Source organism: Mastigoproctus giganteus, chromosome 5 (genome assembly GCF_048544385.1).
Source record: "Mastigoproctus giganteus isolate SK-2022 chromosome 5, ASM4854438v1, whole genome shotgun sequence".
In the NCBI taxonomy this organism is placed as follows: domain Eukaryota; kingdom Metazoa; phylum Arthropoda; class Arachnida; order Uropygi; family Thelyphonidae; genus Mastigoproctus; species Mastigoproctus giganteus.
This window is the reverse complement of record NC_143579.1, coordinates 86,374,584-86,397,318: the sequence shown is the minus strand read 5'-3', so window position 1 is coordinate 86,397,318 and position 22,735 is coordinate 86,374,584. Positions and strand designations below refer to the sequence as shown.

General features: G+C 37.7%; 1 protein-coding gene across 1 annotated transcript in view; it reads right to left on the bottom strand.

Moving 5' to 3' along the window:
- Positions 1–22,735, bottom strand: part of LOC150085540 (NAD(P)H oxidoreductase RTN4IP1, mitochondrial-like) — a 181,424-nt gene that overhangs the window by 10,848 nt on the left and 147,841 nt on the right. Inside the window, exon 8 of the mRNA XM_090373329.1 lies at positions 11,634–11,729. Coding sequence (XP_090229455.1) covers positions 11,634–11,729 — 96 coding nt within the window. The remainder of the gene's footprint in view (positions 1–11,633; positions 11,730–22,735) is intronic.

Below are 22,735 nucleotides of genomic sequence, written 5' to 3'. Positions count from 1 at the left end.
AGACTACTACCCTACCAGTTGGTGTCATTCCATTGTATTAGCTTTCCCAAAACCAGGAATGGACCATTCAGATCCAGCAAATTACTGATTTTGGCAAGAACAAAAAAGCAATAAGCTCTTTCAGATTAAAAACGATCACAAGCAGTGGCTATCAAGCCTAAGAGGCAATAGAAAGGAAGAAGTTGTACTTGCCAGAATGTGAATAGGACATACCCACCTAACTCATAGTTATTTACTCACTCAGGATGACCCTCCACTATGCAGCAACTGTCAAACTCAACTCATATTAAACCACTTGATCATTGAATGACCATTATATTTGAGAGAACGACAAACAGTTTTCTCTTCACATCTATATTCCTCTAATAAACTTACCTTGCAGCAGATTCTCGGGGACCAACAAGCTTTTAATGATGTTTTTATCTTCCTCAAAATGATAAACAAATAACGCATACACTGGTATCTTCTCCTCTATTGTAAAATTATATAATGAATCAAATTTATGATTTGTAGTTTCTGATAATGCTATATACTGTATATCATTTGTGATGACACTGTACATCATTGGTAGGAACGCTGATCTGGATATTAGAAAAGCAGCAGGGCTTTATGGGAGGGGGGATACAAAAATCTAAAACATGTATACAATTTATTGAGACAGTGTGAAACGCTATACTTTTCCATCGGTACAATTTTCACTGTTGTCATAGAAGATTATCTGTGCTGCTCACTTTATTTGAAAATTATGGTTTTAGGAACATGATTAGAAAAGTTTTAAAATTACATTATAGTTATTAGAACACCATTTCTTAAATTCTCCAAAAAATTAATTGCTGCCACTATGAACATAATTTATTTTTGAAACAGTCATAATAATAATATGAATTATTATGACTGTTTTGAAACAGTCATAATAATAATAAAAATATTTTCATTCAGAAACACTCTCACATGGCAGCATTATAAGCTTGTAAAATACGGCAGGTTAAAATCATAACATGAGTTAAAAATAAATAAAAACTAATTACTGCCATTACAATTAAATATCTTAACATTATGTCTGCTGGGGCAAAGGTTGATGATGTTGTAGAGAAGATATCATCTTTTAAGGGCACAAAAGGTGATACTGTTGTACACATTGTCACTAATGATATTATTAGAGTAAGAGACTGGCAGAATTATTAACGAGTACAGATCAATGATGAAAAAAAAAACTGAGTTAGGGTTGAATTTGAAAGTGTCTGCAATTCTGCTCAGACACAATAGGACGGAGCATATAACGAGAGCCTTGTCGATCAATATGGCCCTGGAGAGATTGTGCAAGGCTAAGGGGGAGAATTTTTCTCAGCCTGGTTTGTGCTTGTTAACAGGACAGACTGCTTCTGCAGGGATGGGATACACTTAAATAGAAAGGGTGCAAGAATATTTGCTAATGCTATCGAAGCAGTGTTAGGTAGGTTGGAAAACTGCTAGCTTGGGGGGGGGAAGAAACACGGACTAATAGATTAACAGTAGCCGCTGGCAGAGGTGAAAGTGATTCTTGCACTGCTTCTATTGGAATCAGCAGCAGCCTGGAAAACAAGGTGCAGGGGATTTCAGAGAGTGTTGGGAGTCATTGCAGAACAAGTAAATATATGGGATGGGTTAATGCATGTGTACTTGCATGTACACCAATGCTAGGAGTTTGGTAAATAAATTTGATGAATTTGAGGGGTTGAGAACATCAAAGGCAAATATTTTTGGGATATCAGAGATGTGGTGTTGCACCGATATAAGGAATGCAGAAATGGAATTTGGGGAATACAATGTGAAGAGGAAGGATAGGAAGGTAGGAGGAGTTGTACCATTAGTTAAGAGAGACATAAAATCCAAGGAAGTACAGCCAGTCGACATGGGTGGACAGAGCAGTGTCGAGTCAGTTTGGTATGACATAGGCTCTGGAAAAGCAAAATTCAGAGTAGGAGTGTGTTATAGGCCTAATAATTCTGATGAGTACAATAAACTGTACAGAGAAATAGTGGACCAGTAAATCAGAGTGTCTTATAATGGGGGATTTTAACTTTACAGATATTAACTGGAACTTGATGATTGGTCACTCACACATAGCAAGACTTTTTTGGATTTATTGGATGACTGTTTTCTACAGCAGCATGTTCAAGATGCAACCAAAGGGAATAATACTCTTGATCTAATTATCAGCAGTGAATATTCATGCATTAAGAATTTCCAGATAAAGGAACCACTAGGTGACAGTGATCACTGTGTGCTAAAGTGGGATTTACTCAAAGTGATAACTACCATCAGGGGTAAAGGGAAGAGTTTTTGCTTTCGTAAAAGTGACTACAGTGGTCTGAGATGTATTTAAATTCTATACGGTGGGACCAACTGGCAATGTTACCAACAGCAAATTCCAAACGGGAAGCATTCAAAGAATTAATCTTAGAAGCTACTAGGTTTTTCATACCAACTAAGAAATACTGTTCAAAGTTTAGGCCTAAATGGATGTCAGATGAATTAGTGTGGCTTGTGGCAGAGAAGAAAAATGCATGGGGTATATATAAATTAACAGGTGACACGAGAGCCTATGATAGATATAAGCTGGTCTGTAACCAAGTCACAAAGGAAGTTAGGCAGGCAAAGGCAGATTACAAGAAATCTTTGGCAAAGGATGCAAAGAAAAACAGCAAAGAGTTCTTTACTTATGTAAACTCTAGAAGGAAGGGGATGAATCAGATTGGTCCACTTGATATCGATGGGTCAACTGTTGATGATCCTGCTCAGGTAGCTAACAAACTAAATGAATATTTTGCATTTACATTCACACAGGAGGAGTTATTCCGGGAGGGGAACACCAGAGGTGAATTAAACATTGGCAGTAAGCTAGATAATTTTGTAATAACCGAGAGCAAAGTGGAGGATCAATTGTTGAAGATAAACATAGGAAAGGAACATGGGGTGGATGGGATCTATACAGTTATATTAAAGGAGGCAGCAAAGAAATTAACTTCTGTTCCAGGGAAATTAATGGAGACACTAGTTAAAAAAGCACTGCAGAATCACCTAGACAAGACTTCAGTTATAGCTTGGGCACAGCATGGGTTTGTTAAGGGGAAGCCTTGTCTGACCAATTTGATTGGATACTATGATGCGGTCACAAAGGAACTGGATGCAAAGAATAATTTTGGTATTATATATTTGGATCTTTGAATGGTTTTGATACTGTTGCACATGGAAGACTGCTATACAAATTGGAGCAATGTGGCATTGGAGGCAAATTGTTGCTATAAATAAAGGGATGGTTGAGTGGAAGAAATCAATGGACACTGCTCTTCGTGGATTAATGTTATTAGTGGAGTCCCCAGGGTTCAGTGTTGGGCCCATTGTTATTTTCTATATTTATTAATGATATTGATGATGGTATATCATGCGTAATGTCTAAGTTTGCAGACAATATACAAAGGTCAGCAGGGTTGTTAATGACACTAAAGACAGTAACAGAATCTAGAAAAGTTGAGCAGATGGGGTGAGAGGTGGCAACTGAACTTTAACATTGATAAATGTAAAGTACTGCATATGGGAAGCATTAACCCCACAGTAACGTATTAACTATGTGGTAGAGAATGAAAAGGACCTGGGTGTAATTGTGCAGTCAGATATGAAGTTTTATGAGCAGTGCAGACGGTCTGCAAGGGTAGATCATGGTGCCTTGTCAATGATATATAGGAATTTTTCTAGAAGGGATAAGGAGATGATTATCCCCTTGTATAAGGCAATGGTCAGGCCACACCTTGAGTACTGTATACAGGGCTGGAGGCCTCATTTTAAGAAAGGTGTAGAGCTGCTGGAACGAGTACAGAGAAGGGTAACAAGATTAGTGAATGGAACAAAAAGGGTTGCTCTTACAAAGAAAGGCTTAATTTTGCAAATAACAGTCTGGAGACTAGATACTTGCAAGGTGATCTGATTGAGGTGTATAATTGGATTGAGGCCTTGAATGGTTTGAGCATGCTCAATGCCGATGGGATTCTTCCTCTTGCTCAGAATAAATCACCTGAGAGGGCATAAATTCAAATTGAGGAAAGACAATTGTAGGATATATGTGCAGAAGTTTGCCTTTAGCCAGTGGGGGGGTTGATTGTTTGTTATTTGGTTTTTAGGAGCATTAGCAACCAAGGCCATATTGCTCCGGGATATGCCGTGGTCATTCCCTGACCTTTCCGCATCCTCTGTATTTGGTGGTGACGGGCTCGAACCCCGGTCTAATCAAGAAGCATGTGCTATGCACTGCTGCTGCTCCTTCCTTGATTGCTGCAACAACCACTTTCATCTGTCGTAGAAGTTGATAGCTTAAATAGATTTGAGGCAGAACTAGACAAACATCTGGAGCAAGTAGATGGGTGAAATGAGAAGTGTTTTTTTTTTTTTTTTGCCTAATGCTGTGTTATAAGCTTGCTTTCTTGCATCATATGCCTTCACTAATACCAATGCTAATTACAATGCAAAGCATGGAATTAAACAGGAAAAAAATGAATGAAAAATATTAAAGTATCTAGCATAACAAGCATTTTAAAATGTAAAAATTTGTCTAAAAAACTAGAGGAAAATCACTGTAAACTTCTTTAGCCATTATTTTCAATTTGCACTTGTACACAGTGTTGTATTCATTATTGTATCCTTTATATTTCTTCAAATTCAAATAAATATAATGATATATAATATTTGAAGTGTGCGAGTCTGATTGTTTCTTGGCATTATGCAAACAATACTGAATGGTACACAATGTATACCATCCCACTCTTCTCATATATTCTTGATAAGAGAAGAGTTTTACAAGTGGGTGCACCTATGTACAAAGTGTATCAATAGGTGCTTTTATTTAAAAAATTATTTCAAAATATACTAGAAATCATTTTAAAATATAAATATTTTAAATATTAAAAACATTCATGTTTAGAGTTATATCCATTATTATGTTAAAATAAAAGATATCATACAGCGAACAGTTTCTTGCCTAATTTAAAGGTTATTAATTGGGCAAGTGTCACTCATAAACATTTTTTTGTGTAAATGGGCTTAAATTTATACCACTCCCAAAAGTGCAAAATAAATTAGAGTAGATTTCAAAAGAAAGCCATGAAACTAAGAATTAAAATCTGCTTCTGACCACAGACCTAGTTCTACCAGTAAGAAAATTGCTGTTATATCATCATTGTACCTATGGAACACCTAGTTTTAAAAAACTAAATGCTTTTATTTTAAGATTGGGAGAAATGTGAAGAAAGTTAGTATTTCTTTCTTCTAATTTGAAAAAGCCAATCTGTACATTTCTCTTAGTGTCACACTTACATTTGACATATGAACATGGGATCATTCAGAGCGGATCTTTCCAGACGCACCATTTAAAAAAAAAATCTCTCAATGGAATTATTGAGACAGCTATTCTCAAAATTTGCAAAGCCCAGTAATAAAACAGTGAATTGGTTAAAAAACTTGATAAAAAAAAAAAAGTAAAAATAACCCTCTTTTCATCAGTATAGACTAGCATATCAGTATATCATTATATCAGTATAGACTAGCATCTATACTAGTATAGACTAGGTCTTGAGGTTATCATAGACATACTCTCAGATATGCCAGACAAGCTGTACTTGCTACCTGGGAGTCTAAAACGCTGATGGAACTGATATTCGGGAGACACTCAAGTCAAGTGGACCCAATTTCGGCAAAGTGTAGACTGTCTGTGACAGCCAAATCCACTGCTTGCACCTTCACGACGGTGGGACTGTTAGTAATCCTGGGTATAACCTCCATGCACAAGTACATGGTGGGTGACCACCCAGGTGTGAACCAACGTAAGCAGGGGTCGAGGTGTGGTGCCCACACCATATGGAGGAACGCTGCCCCTCTATGTTACGAGGCAGTACTACGTGGTAGATGACTCATCAACTGGTGAAATACCACCACTTTGCTTATTGGAGGCTTGAAGTGGTGGAACCCATGTTTAGTCTCTAGAGCTAAGTTCCGGTAAACCCTTCCCTATCTCTTCCATCATGCAGTATGATTGATGACTTTTGAGGTTATGATGAATGTCGTGGCGAGATCCAATATTCCTTACATTTCGAGGGTACAGCTCTAAAACGGTGTTCGCAGGCCGGCCGCTAGTTAGTACACCAGAACGAACCTATTGGTAACTCTCTAGGAGGCTTCTGGATCAGCTAGTGTATAATCTTGCTACCTCTAATCTGCCAGATAGTGACTGGAGGGAGTCCAAGTAGTGTGTATGCAAGGAGCATTGTCGAGGCCACTTTATGTCAAGGATCTGGGTATATTCTTACCACGTGTACGGCATATCCAAAAATTTCATTACTTCATACAGCACGTCCCACCCACTTTTTCTTACTATTGAATACACCATGAATTGTCAAACTAATAGAGCAAGCTTATCTGCGAAAAGATCTAAACCTCCCAAGCACTTCCTAATTCATTTCACAAATATATGTGGTCTCAATTCTAATCTCAATGATGTCCATTTCCATTTGCAGTCTGCCAAACCCCGTGTACTTTTTCTGACAGAATCTCAGTTATCGGTTGATTCAACTACTGCTCATCTCAGATGCCCAAATTATTCACTGTATGATTCCTTTTGCCCCAAAGGTGGTACTTGTGCATATGTCCGTTCTGATATTCCCTGTCAGAGACTTGGCAATTTGGAATCCTAATCATACAGCCAATACGCTTGATCTTTTTCTCACAAACAATCCTTCTAAGTACACAGTCGAAGTGAGAGGTCTTTTAGGCACTTCAGATCACAACTTGGTGATTGTCTCTTCTCCAATGGAACCTTTATCTCATGGCTATTCCCAACCTCGTGTTGTTTGGCCTTACAAGAATGCAAAATGGGATGACCTGCGAGATTTCTTTTCCTTGGTCGGATTACTGTTTCAAAAGTTCCGATGTCAACGTTAGCTCAGATCGTGTCAGTGAAATTATTCTTGCAGGAATGGAATCCTTTATCCCACACTCCACTTTAAAATCTCGTCCTTTATCTAAACCTTGGTTTTCTAATAAATGTGCTAAGGCTGTTCAAGAGAAGAATGTTGCATATCGTAATTGGCTTGTTTCTAATTCTTCGGTTTCATTTTCTGCCTACACCAAAGCTCGCAACAATTGTAAAGCAGTTATTAATCAATCCAAACTAGAGTTTGAACAGGCTAAGAGTAGAAAACTTGCTTATTGCCCTAATGGTAGCCGAGCATTCTGGTCTCTTGCCAAAGCTATCGGCCCGCAACTTTTGCCCATCTCTGTCCAAACCAGATGGTTCTGTTGTCACTTCAGCCAAGGATAAAGCTGACCTGCTAGCATCCGATTTTTCTTCCAGCAAAAGTCATGATCTTGGTTAAACCCCTCCCACCATTCCCAACACGCTCCATTCAATGCCTCCTTTGGGGTTCCATCAAAAGGATATCAGAAGGATTTTGATGAACCTTGATGCTAAGAAAGCTCCAGGTCCTGATGGTATTTCTCCACTTGTTCTCAAAACCTCTGCTTCTGAACTTACTCTTATTCTTTGCCGCCTTTTTTCACTTTGTTATTCCAAAGGTGTTTTTCCTTCTGCTTGGAAATTTGCTCATATCCAGCCAGTTCCTAAAAAGGGTGACAAATTGCTCCCATTCAATTATCGTCCCATTGCAATTACTTCTACTCTTTCTAAAGTAATGGAGAAATCAATTAACCGCCACCTCTTAAACTACCTAGAAACCTTCCATCTGATCAACGATCGTCAGTATGGATTCCATCCGTGTCGATCCACTGGTGATATTCTGGCTTATGTTACCCATTTATGGACTAATTCAATGGAAAGGTTCGGTGAAACACAAGTAGTTGCTCTTGACATCTCAAAGGCTTTTGATCATGTTTGGCATAAAGGTCTTCTAAACAAGCTTCCATCTTATGGTTTGCCAACTGTTTTTAGTAATTGGTTATCCAGTTTTCTCTCTGATCGCTCACTGAGGGTGATGGTAGATGGCTCTCTGTCTTCTAACTTCTCCACTAATACCAGTGTCCCCCAAGGTTCAGTTCTTTCCCCCACTCTTTTCCTCTTGTATATTAATGACCTTCCATTGACTGGAAATCCTATCCATAGTTTTGTCAATGATAGCATATTGCATTCCACTTTCCATTTTGAGAAACCTTGTCCTGCTCAATCAGCTTCAACTTCTCGAAAATCTGCTATCAATTCCTTAAATGCCAATCTTCAGGTAATTCTCCAGTGGGGCAAAGACAACTCAGTTGGTTTCAACCCTTCTAAAACTCAGTCTTGTCTTATATCTCGCAAAAAAGGATTCTTCTGCTCCTATGCTTATCTTTAGTGACACTCCGATTTCTTGACTAGAAATCTCTATCAGAATTGATAAAGATTTCTAGGCAAGTTGATATCTCTCTTTTGGGGATTACCCTGACTTCTAATCTCTCTCGGCAAAAGCACATTACAAATATTGCTTCCTCTGCATCTAAAAAACTTGGTTTTCTCTTTTGCTCTTGGTGTTACTTTTCTTCCAAACAGCTGCTCACTCTGTATAAATCGCAAATCCGCCCTGCCATAGAATATTGTTCCCACATCTGGGGTGGTGCCCCAAAACCTCTCTCAGGCTTCTTGATTCCATTCAGAAGAGGGCAGTTAGGTTAATTAATGATTCAACTCTAACAGAGTCTCTCCACTCGCTTTCTCATAGACGTACTGTTTCTGCTGCATGCCTCTTCTACAGATATTTCCATGGACACTTCTTCTGAATTGGCTTCTATAATTCCCGCTCTCTCTTTCAAAAGAGTCTGAACACGTGCCGCCACCAGCCAACTTCCATTTACTGTCCAACTTCAAACCCACAGAACCAACTTTTCATCTTCCTCATTTATTCATTCAACTGCCGTTTTCTGGAACAACCTTCCTTCATACGTATTTCATAGAAGTTCAAGTCCAATGTCAACAAATATCTTCTTCGTCTTCTCAACCTCCAACCCAAGCACGGTACTAAGTATTATAGGTTCTAATACCTCTCGTGTTTGGGGTTCACATAAAAAAAAAAAAAAAAAAAAAGCATGACTAACATATGATAGTATAGACTACTTCGTCACAGCTTGGGACTGCATTTTTATGCTGTCTTCCTGAGCTGTGATAAAGTTTCCATGGAAAAGTGAAATGCTTAAACATTACTGAACTTCTGAAATAATTTATATAATTTCTTGTTTGTTGTTGTTTGTTGTTTGGTTTTTAGGAGCATTAGCAACTAAGGCCATATTGCTCCAGGAATATGCGGTGGTCATTCCCCTGACCTTTCCGCATCCTCCGTCCGTATTTGGTGGTGACGGGCTCGAACCCCGGTCTAATCAAAAACCGTGTGCTACGGACTGCTGCTCCTTCCCACCTGGCTATGGAGGCGCCATATATATAATTTCTTAAATCGCTTGAACAAATTTGTATACTTATTTGGAGGATAATTTAGTTCAGTTATTTAACTTTGCTGGTCAATGCAAGTTCTGAGTTCCACATTATTCATGATTCTTCTTTTCCTTGGGACTGCATTTTTTTTTTTTTTTTTTAATGTGAAAACATCTTTGGCTGCACCTACAAAATGTCACGAAAATGCGAAATGACACAAATGATGTCACTTCCTAAATGACATAGCAGACTGAAGTACCGTGGTAATGAAAACGTGAAACAGAAATGTTTTGCATTTTTAAATGATGCCAATAACTAACTCAGTCACTAACATTGATTCAGTAGAGTAAGTAGTGGGCATGATAATAAAATGTTATATCGTTCATGCTATATATTTCAGACTGAAGCAAATGATGTCACTTTGGGCGGTAGATGGTTTTATGTGAAACATCCTTTGCATTTCTTTTAGGTATTTTAATTTGTATATATTGATTATGAAATAAAAGAAACAAATATTTTATTGATACATAATTTCAGCAGGAAGACAAGATACAATGGATTTATAATAACTAAAGCAAGAGACATTTACTTGAACGTATCTAAATGTCCCTGGAAAACAGCGTCGACTGAGGTACTCAATGTTGTGGTTGAAATTGAGGGATTAGTGTTTAGAGTTAGGTCAAACATTTCTTGCAGGAAAGTAATTAACGGCTTAGTTTCTTCTGATCTGAAGTTAACGTTGAAACCACCACTCATGATTATGGATATGTGCTATGCCGGTATGATTTTTTTTGGGTTTCACTAACCTCTTCCAAGCCAAGGTTGATTTTTCTCAAAATAAAACATCTTTTGTGCATACAAGGTACACATGCATTTTTGGCTATGCTCATGTTCTTGGAAATAGTTATATAGCTACACATCTACTTGAAAATCAGTTTTTACTGCAAGCAGTGCAGAAAAGTTACCCATCATTAGCAAAGTGTGCTATTTGGGTATAATCCTACAACCACAAAAATAAACTGAAGGCTATTGCCAGATAAAGTCTGTTTCAGAAGTAAAGGCATTAGTGAAGCAGGAAAAGAAAGTGAATACAGATATAAATTATAAATTTATTTTTTTCTTAAATTTTTTTCCTCACTGCTAACAGAGTATGCTGTTCACATATAGTCTGAATAAACTCAAGGCTGCTACTATACAGTCTATAAGTAAAAGAGCAAGTGAAGTAGGAAAGGAAAGTGAATTAAATATTATTTTATAATAAATTTTTATATTTATAAATTGTTATAAAAATAATTGGAAATAAATAATATAATAATAATTATATCTATTAGAATTACATCAGTATGAATTTTAGTATTCATTTCCATTTTCAAACTTCATCATTAACTATCTTTTAATTTGAAAAGTTTAACCACAAAAAAAATATATATATACATGTATATATTTACAGCCCTATGTTTTTCAAAAAACAAAACAAAACAAAACGATTACTGTATGGTAACTTTCCAAGGAGTTTGGTCCAGCCCCCCACTAATCCACTTTTGCTCACCCGAGGTGATACTGTATTTCAGAAATATATATTTTTTGGATCATAAGACTTGTTTCTAATAATGTTTTTTTAATTTATTATAAAATATAAAGTCAGAATTAAGAATAATATTTTATTCTTTTTCTGAATAGTTTGTAGTATCTCATTTTAAATTCTTTCCTTTTTTTCTCCAAAAAAAAAAGCTGATTGGTAAAAAAACTAAGGGCACCAGCACCTGCTATTGTTATAAATTTTTGAACATCACCTAGAGGGCAAAAGGCCTCTTCACTGAGAACTTAGTCAATTCGAAAAGTCATTCCAGGCTTTTTTGACCTATGCAACATGCTGATTTGACTCTGAACATATGTAATATACCACATGAACTGGCATACCCTATGAAATGGCAAAGTATGTATGACTGAAGGAATCGACAACAGCAATCCACTTTTTAATAAAAAAATAACTTTGATAAAGGTCTTGCTAATCTTTAATAATTCCACTTTCCACAGTAGTGTGATTCAGTTTTCAATTTTTATTAAAATCTGAATCACACTATTGTGGTCTGAGAAGTTTGTCACATTTTAAGACACTGCAATAAAAGTGAATTCATGCAGGTAGGAAGTTTTGGTGTATTTAATTAAATAAATTATAAGAGCTGATAATACAAACCTTCCCTTCTTCCACCATCTTCCTGATTTGTACAAGAACTTCACTATTGTATGTTAATGTTCCACACCAGAAGGTTGATGTAATTCCTCGAGTTAACTATTAAAAAAACCTGCTTCTGGTTAATCAGGGAAAACCTAATAATTTAAAATGGATAATTCAGGATATTAATAAGAGATAAAACTACTGAAAGTCTCATAATGGTTGTTAATCTGTATTATCTGATCTTTTTTTTTTTTTTTTATGAAAACCCCAAACACGAAAGGTATCAAACCTATAGTACATATTACTGTGCACGGGTTGAAGGAGAAGTATGGGGGGGGGGATGCCGGAAACTTTGCTCTAGAGACTAAACATGGGTTTCACCACTTCAAGCCGTAAGCAAAGTGGTGGTATTTCACCGGTTGATGAAAGTCATCTACCACCTCCAAGATCTGAATCCAAGTTTAATATATGAGGGCTGTTTGATGCATTAGTTGAAGCATATGAAGCAAGAAAGCAAGCTTATACAGCATCAGCCAAAAAAAAAAAAAAAAAAAAAAACCATCCCATTTCACCCATCTGGTCACTCCAAATATTTGTCTAGTTCAGTATTAAATTTATTTAAGTTATCAAACTCCACAACAACAGATGGAAGTCTGTTCCAGCAATCAACTACCCATTGGCTAAAGGCAACCTTTCGCACGCTATTCTACAACTGTCTTTCCTCAATTTGAATCTGTGTCCCTCAGGTTCTTAATCTGAGCAAGCGGAAGAATCCCATCAGCATTAAGTCTGCTCAAACCATCCAAGGCCTTATACACCTCAATCAGATCACCTCATAGGTGCCTAGTCTCCAAATACTGCAATTTGCAGAAATTAAGCCTTTCTATGTAGGAGCTTCTTTGTTCTTCCTTTGTTCCAATCTTATTGCCTGTCTTTACTCATTTGAGCAACCCTACAGCCTTCCTAAAATGAGGCCTCCAGACCTGTAAACACTACTCAAGGTGTAGCCTGACCATAGCCTTATACAATGGGATAATCACCACCTTATCTCTACTAGCAAAATTCTTATATATAATTGACAAAACTACATGACCTGCTCTGGCAGTCCATCTGCACTGCTCAGAGAACTTCATATCTGACTGCACAATTACCCCCAGGTCTTTTTCGTTCTCCACTTCCCTCGGTGTAGTACAACACAGTTGGTACGTTTCTCTTGGGTTACTGCTACTCATATGCAGTGCTTTGCATTTGTCAATGTTAAATTTCGGTTGCCACTTCTCAGCCCACCTGCCTAACTTTTCGATATCGTGTTGCCTTAACATCCCTGCCAACTTTTGTATCATCTGCAAACTTGGACATTAAGTCTGATATACCTTCATCGATATCATTGATAAATACACAAAACATCAATGGGCCCAGCACCGAACCCTGGGGGACTTCACTAATAACATTAGTCCACATGGAGCAGTGATTATTTAGTACCACTCTCTGCAGTCTCCCACTGAACCATGCTTTATCCATTGTAGCAATTTGCCCTTAATGCCATACCACTCGAATTTGTACAGCTGTCTTCCAAGTGCAACAGTATCAAAAGCTTTCCTGAAACAAATATTTTTGGATTTCAAATATTTTGTATCCAGTTCCTTTGTGACCACCTCTTAGTACCCAATCAAATTGGTCAGACAAGAATTCTCCTTAACAAATCCATGCCATGTCTGAACTGTTAATGCAGTTTTGTCTAGATGATCCTGCAACTCTTCTTTAACCAGTGACTCCATAAGTTAATATATGTTGTAATAAAGCAACAGGTGAAGGTAACCAATACTGAAATATCATATGAATAAAAGCCAACATGTCTTTCTACAGAATGTCATGCACAATTTTCGACATTAGACGACTAAACCAAAATGGTTTTCCTATTTGAAATGTGAATGAGCAAAGTGTGTATTAACAGATTTATACATTTAAAAGGGGATTAAACTTGAGAAACTCAGATACTGCAACCCTTACATGATTTGACAGTCGTGTCTAAGAAACAAGACTATTGTAGTGCAATTAGTCCAAAAGAGACAAACCTTGCAGATGAATCAAGGAATGGACACCCCTCAATCAGCCCCACTAACCAAAACAGTGAATGCACTGAGCAGATCATTCTTAGTAACAGGAGAATAAAGTCTCAGATTCTTTAAATGGCTGGAAAATGTTAATATAACATACTTATAAAGCATTGGTATGAGAATAGTAGGCACAAGATATAAACAGAATCATATAAGTTGTCTATAATTTTTATCATTCATAGCGTGCCTTAGTAGAAAGATGGTATCTATTTTTCAGAGATGGAATACATTTAAACAAAAATGTTGTAAGAATCTTTTCCAATAACATTGTAGAGGCCTAAAGGATTCACGGAACTTATAGTTATGAGGACACTGCTTTTATCCCCCTATTTAACTGTTATAGTTCTCCCTTTTGAAGATCTTGGGATGCTTTAAAGTAGCATTTGCATATATCTCATGAGTTCTTGTTTGTGGCCACAAAAAAAAGCCGATAATGGCAAGATAAGCTAATGGTAGCAATGTTTCAAACAAACAGGAAGCTAATGCTAAGCAAACAAGCTTAAATAGCTTCAAGGGGCATGTCAGAAAAGTAAACTAAACAAGAACATTTACTGTTAACTGCAACTGGAAAATGAGTGAATTTGAAATCTTGTTCGGGACAACTAATGGAAATGTGGTGTCACCCAGAAACAGGTTTAAACATTCAAAAATATGCACCTTCATAAGTTTAATTGTCTTGTAAACTTATTGTTATTATTATTTGGTTTTTAAGGAGCATTAGCAACTAAGGCCATATTGCTCCGTGAATATGCGTTGGTCATTCCTGACCTTTCCGCATCCTCCGTATTTGGTGTGACGGGCTTGAACACTGGTCTAATCAAGAAGCGTGTGCTACGCACTGCTGCTCCTTCCCACCTGGCTACGGAGGCGCCTGTAAACTTATGAGTTCATACCTAGTACTGGGCAAAGCCATAGACTGAAACCCACTCATTTATTAGAGCTCAACCATTTCAAACTCAGGTAACTGTGTATGTAATGTAAATTCAGTTATCAGTATCTAAACTGGTTGCACCCAGTTTGATAAAACAAGGGTAGATTACTTAACATTGGTTTATCTGTCAATGCCTAGTTTCTCACTGATAAAGTGAGGAACTGATGAAGTGCCAAAAAGCAATGAAACAGACTGTATGAGGAATGATGAATAGTTTCACTTGTTTGGTTAAAAGTTACAATTTTTATAGCTTGGTTATTGGTGATTTTGTACTTTGAACTAAATTAATGGGAATCAAATCTGCAGCTTTGACAAATCCAAGGTATTAACTTGTTATACATTTATGAGACAATAGCATGAAAGTGCATATTTTTTAATGTTTAAGAAGCGAAAACTTTGGTGCTTTTTCTATTTTTTTTATTTTTTATTGCACTAATGTAATACCATTCTCCAACTATGAAATTTTGTTGGAGAATGGTGCTACAATCTTCAACAAACTGAAGGCATACACAGATTATTAGATTTACAACAGCCACAGGGAGAGGTGTAAGTAATCCTTGCACTGCTAGTGGAACATGCAGCAGCGTGGAAAGCAAAGTATGGGGATTTCAAGACCTACTGGGGAATATTTGTGGAACAAGCAGGTACATGGGCTATTAGGGTAACAAAGAGTAAGAACGAGGTGAATGTATACACTTTCATATAATATCGGTGTGTAGATACACCATAGACAACTCTTAAGAAACTACAAAGTAGTTGTTGTAGGCATCATTTGCTCTTTCTCATATTGTGCTCTGCCTTCACGACGAGTTGCCTTGATATTGCACTACCTCGAATAAGTAACGCTTCACTAATAGAGAAGACTATTGTTACTTATTCTCAGTGAGTACCATGGTACTCACTGAGAATAAGTAACAAACGTCGTGAAGGCAGAGCACAATATGAGAAAGAGCAAATGATGCCTACAACAATTACTTTGTAGTTTCTTAAGAGTTGTCTATGGTGTATCTACACACCGATATTATATAGATATTAAACTCTTAATGTATTATGCCACGTGCATTTAGTTATTTTAAATACACTTACATGTACAGTAATGCTAGGAGCATAGTAAATAAATTTCACGAATTCGAAGTACTGGTTAAGTCATCAAATATGGACATTGTTAGGGGTATTGGAAACACAGTATCACTCAGACATAAGGGATGCAGAATTTGAATATGGGGAGTACAATGTGTACAGAAAGGACACAACGAACAATAGGGGGAACAGCTGCTCTTAGATAAGAAACACATTAAGACAGTGCATCCAGTTGACATGGGTAGCCAATACAATACTGAGTCAGTTTGGTATGACATAAGCACTGGGAAAACAAAAATGAGAGCAGGAGTGTGTTACTGGCCTAATCACTGTGATGAACAACTATACAGAGAAAGAGTGTACCAGTAAATCAAAACAGGATGCCTTATAATGGGAGACTAACTTTCCATATATTGAACAGAACTTGTCAGTTGGTCACACACACAATGTCCAGACTTTTTATTTATTTATTTATTGGATGACTGTTTTGATGATGATTATGATGATATTTGGTTTTTAGGAGCATTAGCAACTAAGACCATATTGGTCCAGGGATATGCGGTGGTCATTCCCTGACCTTTCTGCATCCTCCGTATTTGGTGGTCACGGGCTCAAACCCCGGTCTAATCAAGAAGCGTGTGCTATGCACTGCCGCTCCTGCCTACCTCGCTACGGAGGCACCTAAATGATGACTGTTTTCTACAGTAGCACATTAGACAGGCAACAAGAGAAAGCAATACCCTTCATCTGAATACCAGCAGTGATTCTTCAGGCACTAAGACACACTGGATGGCAGTGATCACAGTGCACAGATGTGGGATTTACTTAAAAAAAGTAACTCTCAAGGGTAAGCAAAAGGGCTTTTGCTTTCTTAAAGGAGACTACAGTGGTCACTGAATTTTTAACTTCTACACATTTGGATCAACTGATGATGTTACCAACACCAAATTTTAAATAGAAAGCATTCAGAGAAGTAATTGTAGAAGCCACGGCTTTTCATAGCAACTAAGAAATACTGTTCAAGGCTGCGACCTAAATGGATATCAGATGAACTATTCAGACATGTGGCTGAGAAGAAAAATACATGGGTTGCATATTAATTATCAGGTGATGCAAAAGCCTATGGTGTATGCATATATATACTAGTCTGCAATCGGGTCATAAATGAGGTTAGACAAATTAAGGCAGATTATGAGAAGTCGTTGACAAATGATTCAAAGAAAAACAGTAAAGACATCTTTACTTACATAAGCAGTAGAAGGAAGGGGATGAATCATATTGGCCCACTTAATATCAATGGTTTAACTGTTGATGATCCTGCTCATGTTGCTGACAAACTGAATATGTATTCTGCATCTACACTAACAAATAGGGAACTATTTAAGGCAGAAGATGCCAGAAGTTTATTGGACTCTACTAGGGAGCTATATGATTTTGTGAAAACAAGAGGAAAATCTGGAAGGGGCAAAAGTTGATGATGTAGAGCAGATATCTTTTAAGAGCACAAGATATTGTTGTACATGTTGGCACTAATAACATTAAGTGTAAGAAATCTGCAGACTTACTAAGCAAGAACAGGTCAATGCTGAAAAAAGTCATGAGTTAGGGTTAAATTTGAAAGTGTCTGCCATCCTGCCCAGACACGACAGGAAGGAATATATGATGAGAGCCTTGTCGATCAATTCTGCCCGGGAGAGACTGTGCAGGGCTCATGGGGTAAAATTTTTTTCAGGGCAGTCTGTGCTTGTTAACAGAAGAGATTGTTTCCACAGGAATGGGATACACTTAAATAGAAGGGGTGCATGAATATTTGCTGATGCTATCGAGGCAATGTTAGGTGGGTCGGAAAACTGCTAGGTTGGGGGGGGGATTCACAGACATGGGTTAACAGTATCCACTGGCAGAGATGAAAGCGATTTTTGCACTGCTTCTATTGGGATGAGCAGCAGCCTGGAAAACAAGGTGCAGGAGATTTCAGAGAGTGTTGGGAGTCATTGCGGAACAAGTAAATACATGGGCTGGGTTGAGGTAGCTAAGAATAGGAACAGGTGCATGTATACTTGTGTGTACACTAATGCTAGGAGTTTGGTAAATAAATTTGATGAATTTACGGTGTTGGTCAAAACATCAAAGGCAGATATTGTAGGGATATCAGAGATGTGGTGTCACACAGATATAAGGAATGCAGAAATGCCTATTTATTTTTGGCACGTGTCTAGCAAGCTTCATTCACTGCCAAACAAATCAAAGATTTGCAAGTCCGCCAGGCCATCCAGCCTAATATTAATTTTTACACATTTTTTTTTTCTGTAACTTACTTATGATCAGAATGGCACCCTGTGCTGTCGCACTGCTTGTACAGTGTTTATTATGGCCCTGTGCAAGACTCATGAACATGATGCAAAGATATACACATACATACAGAGAGAAAAGAAGACTTTAAAAAAAAGTAATATGGGAGGAGAGTAATAAATATTATACAGTTGTAATTAATTAAATGACTTAAGTTTAGAGACTGTAAGCCTATATAGTATTATTAATTATTCTATAAAGTTATCTTAGTAATTAATTGATAAGAAGATAACTATATTTACTTTACATTTCTATTAATCACAATAAAACTAAAATGAAAATATCAATTTAATTTAATTTAAAAAATTTAACATGCCAGAAACGTAATGCATTGCATACATTAACTGACTTCTTTTGTTTTTCTTATGGTTTAATTTATTTAAACATACAACAGCTTAATTTATTAATTAATTGGTTCTTCACCTAATGAGATTAAATAGTAGGAAAGCATTTGTTCTTTTTTACATACATAGTGGATCTCTAAATGGAAACTCTTTTGCTCAATACCTTACCAATGAAATGGTATCCACACCATGCAAGGAACTCTTCAAGGAAGAATGCAATACAGAAGAAAGAGATCATTATTATTATTATTATTAGCTATATGGTGCAAGGAAGCCTGAGGCTTACACCTTCAAAAAAAAATTGAGTATCCTGAGAGAGAGAAGTAGGAGGGAATCGCAAAAAAGAAAAGAATGATGATATCCAGCTCAGGACCCTGGGTGTGCCAAGCCCATACTCTCAAGATGTATCTGGGGTAAAATGGAAGCCCTCAGACACTAACTAAAAAATACAGCTACATTGAGGCAGAAGAAACGGAGGCAAGTCATATTATCCAATAAAGCATTGGTGTTAATGGATATAAATTTGATGAATTTGAAGTGCTGGTCTAGACATCAAAAGCAGATATTGTTGGGATATCAGAGACATGGTGCTACATGGATATAAGCAGTGCAGAATTGGAATATAGGGAGTACAATGTGTACAAGGATAGACAGGACAGGAAGGGAGGGGGTTCATGCCATTTGTTAAGAGACACAAAATCTAAGGAAGTGCTCCAACTGACATTGGTGGACAATGCAAAGTTGAGTCAGTGTGGTGTGACATAAGCACTGGGAAAGGGAATATGAGAGTAAGTGTCTGTTATAGGCCTAATGAATGTAGTGAGTATAATGAGCAATTGTGCAGAGAAATAGAGTGGGCCAGTAAATCACGTCTTATAATGGAGGGATTTTAACTTTCCAGATAAAGACTGAAACTTGTTGGGTGGTCACTCGCACACTAGCAAGACTTTTGTGGATTTATTGGATGACTGTTTTCTTCAGCACCATGTCTGAGAGGCAACCAGAGGAAGTAATACTCTTGATTATCAGCAATGATTCTTCATGTGTTAAGAATCTGAAGATAAAGGAACCACTAGGTGGCAGTGATCACAGTGTACTGATGTGGGATTTACTTAAAGATGTAACTACCATCAGGGATAAGAGCAAGGCTATTTACTTTCATAAAGGTGACTACAGTGGTCTCAGAGAGTTTTTAAAATCTATACAGTAGGGTCAACTGATGATGTTACCAAAGGTGAATTTTAAATGGGAGAATCTTGGATGGATGATACTAGGCTTTTCATACCAACTAAGAAATACTGTTCAAGGTTTAGGCCTAAATGGATATCAGATGAATTAATGCAGCTCATGGCAGAGAAGAAAAATTGCATGGGATGCATATAAATTATCAGGTGACACAGGAGCCTATGACAGATATACACTAGTCTGTAATCAAATCACAAAGGAGGTTAGGCAGGCAAAGGCAGATCAAAGGCAAAGGATGCAAATAAAAACAGAAAAGAGTTCTTTACTTATGTAAACTCTAGAAGGAAAGGGATGAATCGGATTGGTCCACTTAACATAGATGGTTTGACTATTGATGATCATGCTCAGGTAGCTGATAAACTGAATGAGTATTTTACATCTACATTCACACATGAGGAGTTATTCAAGAAGTGGAATGCCAGTTTATCAAACTAACAGGGAGCCAAGTGATTTTGTAATAACTGAGAGCAAAGTGGTGGAGAAATTGTTGAAGTAAAACATAAGGAAAGTACCTGGGGTGGTTGGGATTTATCCAGTTATATTAAAGAATGCATCAAAGGAAGTAAGCAAACCCTTATCCATAATTCAGAAAGCTTCCTTTGACTCGGGGGAGGTCTCCATGGACTGGAGATGCACAAATGTGTCCCAAATTCACAAAGGAGTATCAAAGGGTGACACAGGTAATTACAGACCTGTTAGTCTAACTTCTGTTCCAGGGAAAATAATGGAGCCACTGGTTAAGGAAGCAATGCAGGATCATCTAGACAAGACTGCAGTTATAATTCAGACACAGCATGGGTTTGTTAAGGGGAAGCTTGTCTGACAAATTTTATTGGATACTATGATGTGGTCACAAAGGAATTGGGTGTAAAGAATAATTTTGATATCATATACTTGGATTTTAGTCGGCAGCAAAGAAAGTAAGCAAACCCTTATCATTTGATATTGTGGCACATGGAAGATTACTGTACAAATTGGAGCAGTATGGCATTAATGGCAAGTTGCTACAATGGATAAAAGGATGGTTGAGTGGGAGAGGACAGCGAGTGGTTATCAATGGTAACTGCTCTTCATGAAATAATGTTATCAGTGGAGTCTCCCAGGGTTCGTTGTTGGGACCATTGTTGTTTTTGGTATTTATTATTATTATTATTATTATTAGCTGTATGGTGCAAGGAAGCCTGAGGCTTTTGCTGCACCAGCTAAAAAAAAAAAAAAATTCTAAGTTACCCTGTGTGTGTGTGTGTGTGTGTGTGTGTGTGTGTGTGTGTGTGTGTGTGTGTGTGTGTGTGTGTGTGAGAGAGAGAGAGAGAGAGAGAGAGAGAGAGAGAGAGAACAAGAGTCAGAAGTAAAAGGGATTCACCAAGAAAGAGAAGAATGATGATATCCAGCTCAGGACCCTGGGTGTGTGCTAAGCCCATACTCACCAGATGTGAGCCCCGGGGGATATTGATGAAGGAATATCAGGGTTAATGTCTAAGTTTGCAGACGATATGAAGGCTGGCAGGGTTGTTAATGACAGTAATGATAATATGCTACTGCAACAGGATCTGGAAAAGTTGAGGAGATGAGCTGAGCGGTGGCAACTGAAGTTTAACATTGACAAATGTAAAGTACTACATATGGATAGGAGTAACGTATCAACTGGGTGGTGGGGAATGAAAAGGACCTGCATATGGATAGTAGCAGGGATAAGGGGGTATTGTCCCCTTGTATAAGGCAATAGTTAGGCCACACCTTGAGTGCTGTATACAGGTCTGGAGGCCTCATTTTAAGCTAAAGATCAATAATGTTTCAATTCTCCTTCTCACCGTGTCCGTTTTCTTGGCCTGATACTAGATAGAAAACTGAACTTTCAAGCACATGTGTCCTATCTTCGAACCATCTGTTTGAAGAAATTTAATATTCTCCGGTGTGTGTCATCCATGTCATGGGGCACCAATTGATATACCTTGATCGATCTTTATAGGGCTCTCATTAGGCCCTGCTTGGACTAGGGCTCTCATCAGGCCCCGCTTGGACTAGGGCTCTCATCAGGCCCCGCTTGGACTATGGCTCTCCAGTGTATGATTCTGTGAGGAAAAGTACTTTAGAGTGGTTAAACACCATCCAGCATAGTGCTCTGAGAATTTCTCCAGGGGCCTTTAGAACCTCCCCAGTTCAGAGTCTTTACATCGAAGCCCACGAACCTCCTTTACATCTCTGCAGGAAAACATTGCTTCTCCTCCTGCATGCTGCAAAAATCTGCAGTTTTCCTTATCACCCTAATTGGAGATGCCTATACAATACCAAATGAGAGTCATTTTACAATAGCAAACCAAATGAAAACTGACCTGCACTCCTCAGACTTAAAGATCTAGCTGAATCATGGAATACAGAAATTGGTAATATATTTCAGGACATGACACCATCAGATCTACCTTGGACAAATATGCTATATACTGCAATTTATGATGACTATTTTCAACAGTGGGGAAAGAACACCTTATCTCTTTCCAATATTGCACAGTTACATGCAATTTACTCTGTTTCTAACTCCAAGGCATGTGATGTGTATACAGATTGATCAAAAACTGAGACCCAAGTAGGTGCTGCGGCAGTCTTCCCATCATTTATCACTTCTGTCTCATTACCAGTCTCAATGTGACAAAGTGTAGAGTGGAAGTCAGCAAACTCTCCCAAAGCCAAAAAAGTTCGTAGAGAAAGGTAAAAATTTTAAATTGTGCTCACCACTTTCTACGATAGAAAGGTAACTTTGCACAAAGAGTTCATGCCCAATAGACAAAATGTTACTGCTGCCTACTATCTGGATGTTTTGAAACATTTATTACAGAGAATCAGTCATGTGAAGCCTCAGTATGGAGAAGAAGACAGCAGCTGTTTCTTCTTGCACGGCAATGCATTAAGCCATAAGGCTCTCATTGTTCGAGAGTTTTTGGCTAGCAAATAAGTCTCAGTACTCTCATACCCACCACTTTCACCAGACTTCTTTTTTGTTTCCAAAGGTCAAGGCTGTTATTTTCATGACATCAACACCATTCAAAGGCTGTG